Below are 15,432 nucleotides of genomic sequence, written 5' to 3'. Positions count from 1 at the left end.
CAAGGGGTGGCCTTCCTCCCAGGGCAGTCTCTTCTCTGAGAATGCAGGGGAGCGGCTGAGATGCTTGTCATTCCTAAGCATGGGATGCATTTCTATGGGAGACTCCTCCAGGAATGCAAGCTGACTGTCCAGGAAGGTCCTGCAGTCAAACCCTACCTCTGCACACTGAGTAGGAAACACATGACTACAGAACACCATATAACAATGAGTCAGTTGCAAACAGTTAAGCATATACAGGAGCTAAGTGCATACATTTCTGAATCACAAATGACTCTGATTTGGACAAAGATCCACATAAGCCAAGGAAAATAAGACCAAGGAGATAAAGGCTAAGCAGCTGTTTGCTAGTCCCACAAGTTCTGTCTCCCACCTTCCTCAGAGAACAAGAAAGATATTCTTCCAGGCTACGCCTAAACGTTGCCTTTTATCAATACAGCGGGGTGACTTAGAGAAACTACTAAGCCATAAGAATAAATATTCATTTTAACACTGACTATAAAGATGGAAGACAACCCCTGAGAAGTCAGTGTGTTTTATGAAAGCCACTTTAGCAAGGAGGCTAGCCATCAGGGCAAACTAGGAGAGGAGACATACTGGTGCACACCTACAATCCAAACACCATCCAAGTGCTCAGAAGCGGAGGCAGGAACATCAGGAGATCAAGGCCAGCCTCAGCTACACAGAGTTATCATTACTCAGTTAACCTATGCAAAGGTTCCAGAAGGAGATTTGGTTTTTTGTTTTTTGGATTTTTTTGTTATTGTTGTTTTAGTTTGTTTTTCAAGACAGGGTTCCCCTGTGTGACAGTCCTAGAACTCGTTCTATAGACCACGCTGGCTATGAACTCACAGAGATTTGCCTGCCTCTGCCTCCTGAGTGCTGGGATCAAAGGTGTGCACCACTACCACCTGGCATTTTATCTATACCTACTTCTAAATGTTTTTAATCTTCAACTATAGAGACTATACTAAGAAATTCCCAGAAATTATTCTTCAATTAAAAGGCAAGGGACATAATAAGAGTTACCAGAAGTTATGAAAAATTTAGTACTTACCTTCATCTAAGTCTTCCACAAGACATCCAGGGAGGACATTACTTGCTGTCTGCAATTTTCAAATGCAAGAGGTGTAAGACAAATTAAAAAAGATTGACTGATGCTGGCTTAAATTGAAGCACTTATAATGTTAAAAATAAAAGAAGAGGGGACTGGAATGATGACTCGGCTGTAAAAAGTACTTGCTGCTCTTACAGAGGACCAGGGTGTGGCCCCCAGGAGCCACATGGCAGCTCACAAGTTCCAGGAGATCTGATGCCCTCTTCTGGCCTCTGTGGTCATGCCGACATATGGTACACACACATAGCATACAGGCAAAACATGCATACATAAAGCAAATATTTCAATATTAAAAATAAATAAAAATAAAGTAATAGGTGGCAAGTCATATTTTTTGCTCTTTTTATTTCATTATAAAAGCACAAAAATGAAGTGCATGCCAGATACCCTCCCTGCAGTATAAAAGCACCTTGCTACCTGAAGAAAACTTTACAGTCTGAACCCTGAGCAGGCAGCTGCCATCACATGCTGGCTTCACTGTCAGCCGAGCACCGGAAGAACCAGCTGGCCAGGAAGAGGGCCACTTTTACTTGTGCAGGTGATGATGTGCTAGCAACTCTAGCTTTCCTGACACTTCCTGTCAAGACCTACTCCAGCTGGGGCAAGCCTTTCTTCTACAAGGCTACAAGCTGAGGGTCTCCTAAGACTGGTAAGTCACACATTCTAGTGCAGCATTTAAGTAGATGGACACACAAGGCACAGCAAGAGTGAGGAGCTCTCCTTCCACTACGTGGGTCCCAGGAAATGAACTCGGGTGGCAGCAGGCCATCTGGCAAGCCTCGGGCTAGGATCTTCCGTAATCCTGAACAACAGCAGGTCTAGAACATCTGTCTGTCCTATACTTTCCTCCCAACTGCCACTGTCCTGTTACTCATCTTATTTCCCCCTGGACCAGCTATTTGCCAATATCACCCGTACCAAATCCCCTCTGGAACTTCACCCACCTGTCCTGCCTCCAAGGTTTTCCTGCACGGTTAGCTCTTCCCTCTTCCTGCTAGTGTTCATCACTGCACTAACTAACCATACAGCCTGGCCGGGGTGCTTATCTTAGTAGTCCACCAGGTTTCCTGCTGGGCACCCCTTCAATACTCAGAAGGAGGCAACTATGTCAGGATGAAATTTGGAATGTCTTATACCACAGAAAGGATGGTGGCAATGCTGACTAGCTATATCTGAAATAACACTAGCCATAGCTGCCAAGTGACCAACAAATTGAAATTTAGAGATTAAAATCACCACAGCTTCGACAGGAGTACCGGTCATTATTAAGCTACTAATCTTTATAAAAGATGACACAGTTTTTGGTAAAAATGGATTGAATAAGAATATATAAAAACAAACCAGGAGGAATTACACTATAAGCATTCCACATTTCACAAAAGATCACTTTAGCTCATGAGCAAGGTCTACACAACATGAACGCATAAATAAGATCTGAACAAGAATGACACCAACAGTCGAGCGATGGTGGCGCACGCCTTTAATCCCAGAACTCCGGAGGCAGAGGCAGGAGGATCTCTGTGAGTTTGGGGCCAGCCTGGTCTACAGAGCAAGTTCCAGGGCAGCCAAAGCTACACAAAGAAACCATGTCTCAAAAAACCAACCAAACAAACAAACAAAAAAGACCAACACCAAGAGATATGTTAACATGGAGCCTCAACCCTAGACAAAGAACTACAGCCAACTAAAAAGGGCCAGGAGTGAGAGAAACAGCCTTTGTTGGGGAAGAGCCCGCGACCTGGTTATATCAGATACACACAAGTATCAGAAAGAGAAATACAGGCTATAAATTTGAGAGAGCAAGAGCAGGTCATTGAAAAGAGTTAGAAGAGGGGAGAGAGAATATGATGTAATTATTTTTAACTTCAAAAATAAATGAGCTAAAATGAATAAATACATAAAATAGGACATCTAAATAAAGATATTTCTCTATGCCTGCATGAGCTATGCATCTTTACACGCCACTGCTGCCCGTCTTGCACAAGTCCTGCAATAGTGTCCCAAGAGCACATCTGTAGCTGCTCACCTGGATGCTTAGCATTTTCAAACCAATTTTCTCATTAAAAAATATCTTCTGAGTCATAGACTTCTGTAAAAAGATACATATGACTTGAGGATTATCTTGTTTGAGTTTTTCAGTGTTGTGGGTCTTTCATAAATTATTATATATTTTGTATTAGTGTTTTGCCTGCATATATGTGAGCCATCATGGGGGTGCTAGGAATTGAACCCAGGTCCTCTGGAAGAGCTAAGTCATCTCTGTAGCACCTAATGGTGTATTTTGTGACTGAAAGAAATAATTAAAAATTAAAATTTTGCAGGAAGTGACTCAGAGTTGAGAGACACCAAAGCACATGAAGTTAAAAGAAACTTACCCAAGTACCTTCCATTTGGGGGCCAGAGATAATTAATAAGAACAGCAGGATGGGAGCCAGAGAGATGACTCAAGACCGGAGTTCAGATCCCCAGAACCATGTGAAAGCCAGGAGACATGGAGATCCCTACAATCCCAGCACTCAGGAGGCAGATGACAAGGGATCCCAAGGAGAGCTGGCTAGTTCAACTAACCAGAACTGGTATGCTCCAGGGTCAGTGAGAGATCCTGCCTCGATAATAGACAATAATCGAGGAAGACATCTTATAGCAACCTCGGGCCTTCACGCATATATGCATACGTGTGTACTCACATCCACACAGCCATGTGTGCCCACATGTGGGTGGATATAGTCATAAGAGAAGCCTTGTTCTGAGGGTGGGACCCTGATGGGAGATGTCATTCTGTAAATATGTTTCTCTTATTGGTTAATGAATAAAGCACTGTTGGCCAATAGGAAAGCAAGATAGGCAGGACTAGGAGATGAGGAGGAGAGAGGAAGCAGTAGGGAGGAGATCCAAGATGGAGGACGGAGAGAGAACGCCAGCCCCTCTCTCTGATGAGACCACGAGGAAGTACTTAGATTAATAGAAATGGGTTAATAATTAAGACAGAATTATATCTAATATAGAGTCTCTTTGTATTATTTAGGGCTGGTGCAGTAGTGGGCCCAGGCCAGCAGGGGAAAAAAACTATTCCTAACAGGACCCAGCCTGGTTGCACAGAAGGGCCCCTTGCATTTTGACTGACTAACAGCATTCTGATGACCTCTTTAGGTTTGATACACCTAAAGGGATCCCCACAATGTCCTTACCTCTGTCTCTGTGAGAAGTGTCTTGAGTCTTGTCAAATCTTTCGTTACCATCCCATTCTGCAAGGGTGAAATGACAACAGAAAACCATTAGTGTGTAGTTTTTTTAGTCAAACAACTCAGCTCTCCCTCTCCCCCGCCCTCCCCTCCTCCACACTGTAAGAAGCTATACGGAAAGAGGACTAAAGGGAAGAAAGACCCAGTTGCTGCTCAGGAACACACTGTACGCACACGCACTCACCTGGTGTGTGTGTGTGTGTGTGTGTGTGTGTGTGTGTGTGTGTATGATCCCAGCACTCAGGAGGCAGAGGCAGGCAAAGCTCTGTGAGTTTAAGGCCTGGTGTGTGTGTGTGTGTGTGTGTGTGTGTGTGTGTGTGTGTGTGTGTGTGTGTGTGTGTGTGTGTGTGTGTGTGTGTGTGTGTGTGTGTGTGTGTGTGTGTGTGTGAGTGATCCCAGCACTCATGAGGCAGAGGCAGGCAAAGCTCTGTGAGTTTAAGGCCTGGTCTACAGACTGAGTTCAGGCAGCCAAGTTACATAAGACCCTATCTCAAAAACTACTTTTTTTTCTCCAATTCTATAAAATGTTTGCCAGGCTATCGGTGTAAAACAAAACCTGAGAAAAGAAAACCTAAAACTATTTTCCCCCCTCTCTTTTAGTGCTAATGGGCTTTTCTGTATATATGAAATGCTAAGCTCAGTGGTTATCCAGCACCACAGAAACCAGGGAGTTAGTGCACTGCCTAAAGATGGCTTATTCATTTGTTCGTTTTTGAAATTCAAATTTCAGAAAATTTAAAAATTAAAAACAAATTGCTTAAAATTAAAAACCCCAACAGATGCAACAGTAAAATAATTATAGAAAAAAGAAAAAAACTTTTAAGGCTAGGCACACCTGTGACTGCTGCACTTGAAAGATCAGGGAGCAGGGAGGACCCCAAGCCTGAGGCCAGCCTGGGCTACACACACAAGAGCACCCTTGTATCAAAAGCATTCTTCTCTTGCTAGAAACGGTGACAAGCAACCGTAATCCTGGCACTCAGAAGTCTGTCTCAAGGTCCAGGCCCCGCCTCCAAAGAAGAGAGACTTAGGTAAGTATATTTTGACAGCTACTTAGATCTGTATCTACTTCAATGGACTCATGTCTGTAACCCTTGTGAAATCAGAGATATAGCCAAACTAAGGAAGTAATTTGCTGCACAGTAATTCCTTATGAGTTGACTAAACTGCCCTGTGGAGGAGCAATAACATCACGCCTCATAACAGACTAAACACTTTCCGAATTCCCTATATTTTCACATCTGCACTCTGGATTTTCAAAATCCTACCAACAACAGAATTTACACTGTCTGGCAACTCTATGCTTTCTTCCTTCTCTGCTTTTATTCTGATGCCTAAAAATTACCAAGAAACTTGAAAAAGGTCTTTCTTTCCTATAAATTAGCAACTCTATGAAGTTACAGAAAGTAGCCCTTTGATTGTAACAAAAAAAAACTTTTTATATATTTAAAAACTTATCTTTGGGGCTGGTGAGACGGCTCAGCAGTTAAGAGCACCAGCTTCTCTTCCAGAGGTCCTAAGTTCAGTTCCCAGCACCCACATGGCGGCTCACGGCCATCTCTAGTGGAATCTGGTGCCCTCTTCTGGCAAAAGTCATACATGTAGACAGAACACTCACATGCATAAAATAAATAAATCTTCAAAGTTATCTTTGAAATCCACAAAGAATCAATAAAAATTATAACTAAAAAAAACCTTAAATTCAAGTCAAAATATAACTAGATAGTTTCTATAAAGTAAATAAGGATATTAACTTACACATACCCATTTGGTATGCCCATTAATATATACATTAACCTTTAAAAACATTTTTTTTTTATTTCTTGTTTTGTTTTGTTTTTGTTTTTTTTTTTTTTTTTTGAGAAAGTCCTGGCTGACCTGGAACTCTGACATCTGCCTGCCTTTGCCTGGGGAGCACAGGGATTATAGGCATACACCACACCAAGCTTTGGTTTTTCTTTTCTTTTTTTTTGGGGGGGGGGCCCTCTAGGGGATAGTTCAAGACAGGGTATCTTTGTGTAGCTCTGGCTGTCCTGGAACTTGCTCTACAGACCAAGCTGGTCTTGAACTTGAGAGATCTGCCTGTCTCTGCCTCTGGAGTGCTGGAATTAAAGTCATGTGCCACCACTGCCCAGCTGATTTTTTTAATTTTTAAAAAGAATGTCTTTGGTTATCCTATACTTCAGAATTCAGTAAAAATATCTGTGATTTTTGTTGTTCTTTTGTTTTGTTTGTTTGTTTGTTTTTTGAGACAAGGTTTCTCTGTATTGCTCTGGAGCCTGACCTGGAACTAGCTCTGTAGACTCACAAAGATCTGCCTGCCTCTGCCTCCCAGGTGCTGGGATAAAAGGCGTGTGCCACCAACACCCAGTATCTGTGATTTTTTTTTATAAACACAATCAATCACAAATGGCAAGGGTCCAACAACTGAATTTCAGTTCATTTTTTAAAACTGAGCATCTTGGTTCTGTCATGAACTTTGACATCTGACAAAACTACACTATACACCAAACATACACTATTTTCCTCATACTATCCGAGGAGACAAACACAGCCAACATTGGCAAGCACTCAAACCTGCGCTCATCAACTTACCAGAGACTCTCCTGACAGTGACTTGGCAAGGATGGAAGACACCAGCTGGAGCTTCCCTTGACGCTCCATGCAGCACAGCACTGCCCGGAAGGCACCCTCGCCCTTGGCCAGTCCTTCCCCGAGTACTGCCAAGGAAGAAACACAGCATTAGCCACAGTGCGCTCAGATTCAGTTTTCTTGCTAACAAAGGTAAGACATCCTAAGAGTAACTCCAAAGAGAAGAAACAAGCAGCAGGCTCTAAGACACACATGCAAGGACAAGAAAGAACATGGCAAAGAGCAGATGAACCCTACTACAATCTCCAGCATCCAAACCTAAAGCTCTCCTGTGCACAGCAGGGTAAGAACCGTCAGGTTCTGCAGGTCCTGTAGCCAACAGGAGAACTACATTGGCCCTGAGTCGTGCACTTTAAGACAGTGAGTAGAGAGGATCTTGAAAACAGCCACACCAAGAAAAGACAAATGTTTCAGGTGACATGCCAGTTACCTGATCACTACATACTATATACAGGCCATAAAATACAACTCACTCATAGGTGAAATAATTAACTGTCAATTAAACAGAAAGAAAACAAGCAGTTGATGTTTTTAAAAAGGCTCCAGTAGGGAATGCACACCTACAGTCCCAGTTAACTAGAAGATGAAGCAGGGTAACTGAAGCCAATTGGTCCCAACTAAGGAAATACAGACTGTGACAGGTAAAAGTGCTTGCTATGTAATTCCCAAAACCTGAGCTCAGTCAGCCTTTGGACCCCTTAGTAGGAAAGAATCCACAAAGTTTCCCTATGACCTCATGTGTGCTGTACTACATGATCACACATATAGTCTCTACACACAATAATATTTTTTAAATTAAGTTCTTTTTCAAAAAAATATTTAATATATTACATTAAATGAGGGCTTTTAAAAGTACAGGTTTATTAGTGGACCAGACCCTATGTCAGACAAACTGCAAATCGGGGGGGGGGGGGGGGGCTCGACTGATAGGAGTGCTTGCTCAGCATACATGAAGTCAGTGTTCAGCACTGCCCATAGCGGGGAGCAGCTCCCTTTAACCCTGACATTACTGAGATGGGAAGCAGCAGGATGAGGAGTTCAAGGTTATCTTCACCTACATTCTGAGTCTGCGGTTAAAGGCAGAGAGGTTGAGAGAGGCGGAAGGGAAAAAAAAGGAATAAAGGAAGGAGGAAGAAACCTCAAAATTGGATATGTCTATGAAATTAAAAATTAGCTTTTAAAGCCAGGCACTGATGGTGCACACCTTTAATCCCAGAACTTGAGAGGTGGAAGCAGTGGATCTCTATGAGTTCGAGGCCAGCCTGGTCTACAGAGCAAGTACCAGGACAGGCTCCAAAGCTACAGGGAAACCCTGTCTCAAAAAAAATCAAAAAAAAAAAAAAAAAAAACCTGGAGAGAGAGCATGCGCCTTCAGGGGTTGCAGAGATGGCTCAGCAATTAAGAGCAACAGCTGCTCTTGCAGAAGACCTGGGTTCACTTCCCAGTACCCACAAGATGGCTAATAACCATCTGTAGCTCCAGGCCCAGGGGAATCTAACACGGTCTTCTGACCTCAAGCACTAGGTATGTACATGATACACAGGGATACATAAATACAAAATACTCTCTATCAGGCAGGTGTAATGCCTGATGACAGTGTAACTGAGTGTGGTAGAGGTGTGGGGGTGTATGTATCCTTTTAATTCCAACACTAGGGAGGCAAAGACAGGTAGAACTCTGTGAGTGCAAGGACAGCCTGGTCTACATAGCAAGCTCCAGCCAGCCAGAGCTACTGCAGTAAGGAAAACAAAAACAAACCAAAGAACTAAGGGGCCTGGAGGTGTGCTGACTACCAAGCCTGACCACATGAGTCTGATCCAAAGACTCACAGGATGGAAGGAAAGAACCAACTGCTACAAAGTGTCCTCTGATCGCCATATATATGCCATACTGAACATGTGACACGCCAAAGGTGCATGTGCACACAAGTGCAAGAGAAAACACACACACACACTATTTTTAAATGTAATGTAATTAAAAAAAAAACTAATTAAAAGCTCAACAAGTGATCTGAGGATGTAATACAGGGCTCTGGGTTCAAACCCTACTCCACACACACCTGCTGTTCTAGCAGTTGGGGGGGGGGGGGAGCAAGAGGACCAGAAGTCCTAGGTCATCCTCTGCTACACAACAAGCCTGAGGCTGTCAGTCAAAATCAAACCATTAATAGAAAGTTTCAAAGTTGAAAAATGCCTGAGGGAAAGGAGGTGCCAGTTCTAAGGAATGAAAAAGTTTAAGACCATCTCAGCTTCAGATGACTCCTAATGACTTACTAGTCTTTCTAAAGGTTAGTAAGCACAGGCCATCAAGGTGGCTGAGGGAGAGGAGTTTGCTTCCAAGAGACAACCTGCGTTTCAATCCCCAGAACCCACATGGAGAAGGAAGGACAGAACCAAATCCTACAGGTTGTCCTTCCACATGTGCTCATCCACACACAAAAAGCACGCAAATGTAAAAATCAAGTAATATTTTTGTTCGTTTGTTTGTTTTTCAAGACAGGTTTTCTCTGTGTAACAGCTCTGGCTGTCCTGGAACTCACACTGTACAACACGCTGGCCTCGAACTCAGAGATCCCCCTGCCTCTGTCTCCCAAGTGCTACTACCCAGCCAAATAAATAAATTTCTAAAAACGGTAAATCACAAAGTATTTTATGAGGCTGAAGAGCTGCCTACTAGGTCCCTGTCATGGGTCTCTCAGCTTGTACAAATTGGCAGAATTTCACTTCCTGAGACTCTTCCATTGCACTGGGGTTTGAATGTATCAAAAATGTTTCCTTTCTTCCAGCTTTTCAGACAAGTAGCTCTAACAGTTTTTCTTTTCCAACTGTTTATCTTAAACTCAATTTAACTTACATCTCACAGGGTCTATATGAAGAATCAGAACAAACAGAAAAAGTAAGTAATAAAGAGCATTCTTGACTTTGTGTCATATAACAAAATTAAACAGCAATGCTGCCGATCAGGTCTCTTACTATCTTTGCTCTCTTGAAAAAAGTTGAAAGAAATCAGAGTGTGGCAGCATGTTATTAAACTTGTCTCAGCTGTAATAAATGAACTTGAAAACAAAACTGGCAGTAAAAATATCATCTTTATCAATTGTAAAGAAAATCTTTCTCAAGTTAAATTCTATGCAGATAAATTCTCTCCCCACCGACTTAGCAGGTCTGTGCGCTCAGGCACTTCTCTGCAGCAAGCTCCTGCTACCACAGGCGTGCTGGAGGGGGCGGCACCCCCCCTCAGCCTCCCACACCACACCTCAGCCTCCCAAACTCCTACTCCCTCCTCTTAACTCTGGATTGTTTTCGAACACTTCGGCATAAACTTGATGCTCTGGACTGGAAACTGAGTAATACTAAAGGAATAATAGCCATCACCCTGTCAACAAGAACAGTAGGTTAAGGTTGAGAGCTCTCAGCTCTCACAGACATGTGATTCCCTTTCAAGAATTACCTACAATGAGAAAAGTCATCTTAAGCTTAAGTACATTAAATTTTAGCTTTTTTTTTTTTTTTTTTTTTTTTTTTTTTTGCAACAGGACAATATTCCATTATTTCCTTTGATCAAAATCATAACTTCCATAGTCTTTTACTGAGGAGCTTGGCCTAATGAAAGCACTGTCCTAAAAATTCTTTAAAAAATAAAAATAGAACCTGAACAGACAGACAGCTCAGTGGTTAAGGCACTAGCTACTCTTCCAGAGGACCAGGTTCCATTCCCGGAGCCCATATGGTAGCTCACAACTGTGTAACTAGTTTCAGGGGATCTGACACCCTTACACAGCCATACATGCAGGCAAAACATCAAACAATACACAAACATTTTTTTTAAATGCCAAAAAGGCTAAATTAATAAAATAATCTGCTACCTAGATACACTCACTTTTAGGATCAACACTTCGAGGACTGAATCAAAAGCTAAACTAACTTCTCAGGAAGGCAAGATGGCTAGGTTGGGAAAGGCTCTCACTGCACAGGCCTAACCGCTGGTGTTAACTCTTGGAACCACAGAAAGATCGAAGGAGAAACAACCCCACATAGCTGCCCGATGACTTCCACACACACCATAGTACATGCCTACCCACATACACCCCGCAAACATACAATAGTAATCTTTTAATTAATTATAAGCCCAGCACAGTAGCCCACATCTGTAAATCAATCACTTGAGAAACTGAGGCAGGAGAACTGCTGTAATCTTGAGACTAGTCTTGGCTCAGTAAGTACCGGTGAAGACCGTCTCAAAAACACTAAAATAATGTAAAATAATTACTTTAGCCCTCTTCCCATGACTGGAAGGTTGGCTCAGCAGGTAAATGTAATTGTCACCAAGCCTGGCAAACTGTTTTATGCTCTGGACCCACATTGTAAAAAGGGAAAACCAATTCCTGCATGGTGCCCTCTGACCTCTACCTCCACATATGCCAGAGCAAGTAGATATCTGTAAGTTTAAGGTCGGCCTGTCTACACGGTGAGTTCTAGGCCAGCCAGGGATACATATTGAGACCCTGTCTCAAAATAAATAAAATAATCAACGTGAAATTAAACATCCGCACTAATTCTCCCAGAACACTTCAACTGCCTCTCTATACAAATAGGAAATAATTCTACACAGTAAAAAATGCTGACAACAATTAAACATGAATACAAACTCAAATCCAACTCTCCAAAACACTAAAGGTTCTGACACCATGTGAGTGCTTAAATAAACATTTTACTTCAAGTACTGCTAAAATGATATGCACAAAAACAACCCGTGTGTGCATGAGACAGGAAAAGAGCTGATTGCTCAGAGTATCAACTTCCTCTTCATTAAAGATTCCCAAACTCCGAAAGAGGCATCACCACATGGCCACGGCAAACCCATGACTGTTAATGTCCAGTAACCAAATTAAGACACGTTCTCTGGAGAAACAATGAGTTTAAGCTGTGTTTTCCTACCCTGACTCCCTCCTCTCTTTCTCAGTTTCAAGTCAGCATCTTGAGAGCCATGTTCCAAGCACCCACGGGAAATTCGGAATCTACAGAAAGCAAGCCTTTTCAAGTGCACCAGCACACGTCTGTTTCTGTGGTTAATTCAGTTACTTTTTATTGTTCTTAGTAACAGGCTCATTGAGAAAGCCTGCAGACTCTGTGCCTCTCTTCTGTGTCTGCCCTATGGAAGAAAGCTCTCTTTCAAGTGCTAACAGGCTCTTTCCCTAGTCACTGCATAAGATTGAGTGAAATTTCTCAAGCAAGCAATTCTGTCTTAAATCTCCTATGCACAAATACAATTTCAGGTCTGAGTATTTAGCTCAGTGGTACAGAACTAACCCAACATGCACCAGGCCTTGGAATTAACCCACACACACACACACACACACACACACACACACACACACGGGGGGGGGGGGCAGAGAGAGAGAGCATACATGAACTTAGCACTAACAAATATCCAGTCAACACTAATATGAGATTGTTTTTTAAAAAAAAAAAAAATACTGCTCATAAAAGCCTGGCGTTGGTGGTGCATGCCTTTAATCCCAGCACTCAGGAGGCAGAGGCAGGCAGATCTCCGAGTTCAAGACCTGCCTGGTCTATAAGAGCTAGTTCCAGGACAGGCTCCAAAGCCACAGAGAGACCCTGTATCAAAAAACAAACAAAAAAAAGCAAAATATATATACATATACATATGTATATACACATACACACACAAACACACACACATATATATATATATATATACATACATACATACTTAACTGAGCATGGTGGCTCAGACCTATAATCACATCTACATTGAAGACTAAAGCACAAGAATCCTAACTTCAAGGCATTCTTTGGCAAAAAGCAAGTTCAACCTGGGCAACTGACAAGACCCTGTCTCCAAATATAAAAGTGAAAACTCACATGTAACTACAGTTGCTTAATTAGTAAATGCCCTGAGTCAATACAAACGTGACTCTAACAACTGAGCTCATATGAGTTCACAGTTTATTTCTTACATACCTACTCACAGTAAATGAGAACATAACAGCCTTCAATTTTAAATATTCAACTTCCGCTTACCTTAGTGTTCTATAACTCAAGTATAAGGTCTACACATAGGGCTGTCGAGATGGTCCAGTGGGTAGAGGAACTGCTGCCATGCCTGACGACCTGAGTTTGATCACAGCCTACAAGTTGTCTTCTAACCTCCACATGCACACTCTGGCACTTGTACGTGCACACACAACACAACTAAGTGTGCCAGAAATTTCAAATTTCTTCTTTTTAAAAGAGGACATTTACATACAAATGTTAACAGATATTTGGGAGAACTCAGACTGAAAGACAATATGTAATTCCTATTAGGGAACAAAACTGGACTACTGACAGTCCCAGCCTGGATAGATCTAATGAGTGAAAACAACCGATTCAGGTCAAACATCCCACAACTGTGTTCATACAACATTTGCAAGATGACACATGACTGGGATGAGGAGGGACTTGTGGTTAGGAGGAGTCAGGACTGGAAGGAGGGGTGAGTATGGGACAGGACAAGTGAGGTCTGCCTAGTAACAATGCTGTGTTGAGGTTGGGTTGGTGGCTACATGAATTATCATGTGATAAATGGCACATCCTGTACATGCTTGAACTAACACTAATTTACTAGGTTTGATATTGTACTAAGGAGTCAAAACCATCAAGGAAAAGTATGTGCGGCATACAGGCAACTTCTCCTAGCAACTTCTTCTCAACCTATACTTATTTCAAATAGAAAGATTTACATTCTAAATTCCTATTGGAGAAAAAAAAAAGGTTTGTGTTCAAGAAATGTCTTCTTTAAAAGACAGCTGGAAAAGTAGCTCAGAAGGTAACCTGCTGTGAAAGCAAGAGTATTTGAGTTCAAATCCCCAGCACCCACATAAAAGCCAGGAATAGCCACACATGCCAGTAACCCTGCTGTTGAGGATGAGAAAGGTACATCCCAATAAGTAGCTCGGCAGCAGGCCAGACTAGCCAGACACTAAAATACAGTTCAGGGAAATGGTTCAGGGTTAGGGATACTTGCTCTTGGTCAGGGGCTTTAATCCTGGGAGGCAGAAACAGGCAAAGGTCTCTGAGTTTGATGTTAGCCTGGCCTACAAAGACACCCAGGGAGGTTACTTGCTCTTAACTTGCTGCTCTTACAGAAGACCCAAGTTCGGCTCCCAACACCATGTCTGGCAGCAGACTACTTGAACCCTAAGGGATCCAGTACCTCTAACCTCCATGAACACCTGTATTCAAGTAACATACACATACACACACACATTGTGATGGTTTGGTAAGAACAGCCCCCATAGGCTCATAGACTTGAATGCAAGGGTATCATGGGAGCAGCACTATTTGAAAGGATTAGAAGTGTGGCCTGTAGGAGAAGTGTATCACTGGGGGGGGGGGGGGGGGGAGATGAGATTTCAGAGCTCCATGTCAAGCCTCGAATCTCTCAGAGTGTAGCTCTCAGCTCCTTCTCCAGCACCATCTCTGCCGTCTGCCTCCATGCTTCTCACTATGATTACCAACTAAATCCCTGGAACCATAAGCCAGCCAGCAATAAAATGCTTTCTTTTATGACAGGTACTTTGGTTACAGTGTCTCTTCCCAGCAATAGAACAGTGTCCAAGACATACATACACATTGAAGATAACAAAATAAATACAAAAAATTTAGAGCTTCCAGCTTTTCATTTCTTTCTCGATGTTTTGTTTGGTTGGTTGGTTGGTTTTGGGGTTTTGTGGTTGTTAAGTCTGTGAAAGCCTGATGTACAGACACACAATAGATGTGGACCCAGACAGCAGCATGACTTCCCATCACAAAGTCTCACATCAAAGCCACAGGCCTGCTCACAACTGGCTCTGGGCCTTAAACGAACTGATTCATCACATACAGCCTGTTTCCACAGCTATACAACTGAGAAGACAACAGGATTAAATAAAACAATGTATTTCAGAGGGCCTGACCTGAGATACTATAATTAAATACTATTATCCTACTAACTAAATATTTTCCCTTTTAATTACAAAGCCTTTTAATTACTATAAAAACTACAGATTCTCCTTGCCTTACAATGTAGCTGCAACCTGATAAACTCAATGCAAATTGAAAATAATGTAAACCAAAAGTGCATTTAACTGTTTCCAATCTGATAAATTGCCTACGCTTCTGTAAATAATTCCTCACCCATGGGGGGAAATGGCATGAACATGGAAGGGGACTAGTCAGTAAGATGAAAAGAATCAGCAGAAATGAGAGACTGAAATGGGAGTGAATATGATACACATGTGAAGCTGTCATAATGAAATCCATTACTATGTGTAATTAACATATGCTAATAAGAATTTTTTTGAAGTATATTTAAAGGCTGGAGAGACAGCTCAGTGGTTAAGAGCACATATACTACTCATGCAAAGCACCTGAGTTGGGT

At 42.2% G+C, this 15,432-nt stretch overlaps 1 protein-coding gene across 1 annotated transcript in view; it reads right to left on the bottom strand.

Annotated features, from left to right (window-relative positions):
• The window catches only part of Helz (helicase with zinc finger), a 124,633-nt gene that overhangs the window by 78,504 nt on the left and 30,697 nt on the right, over positions 1-15,432 (bottom strand). The window contains exons 6-8 of the mRNA XM_051179515.1: positions 6,952-7,076; positions 4,303-4,359; positions 1,055-1,103 (exon numbers count right to left, since the gene is read on the bottom strand). Of these exons, the coding sequence (XP_051035472.1) occupies positions 1,055-1,103; positions 4,303-4,359; positions 6,952-7,076 (231 nt within the window). The remainder of the gene's footprint in view (positions 1-1,054; positions 1,104-4,302; positions 4,360-6,951; positions 7,077-15,432) is intronic.

The sequence above is a fragment of the Phodopus roborovskii genome, unplaced genomic scaffold (assembly GCF_943737965.1).
Source record: "Phodopus roborovskii unplaced genomic scaffold, PHOROB, whole genome shotgun sequence".
Lineage (NCBI taxonomy): Eukaryota > Metazoa > Chordata > Mammalia > Rodentia > Cricetidae > Phodopus > Phodopus roborovskii.
The sequence above is the reverse complement of the archived record's forward strand: the minus strand, read 5'-3'. Positions and strand labels throughout refer to the sequence as shown.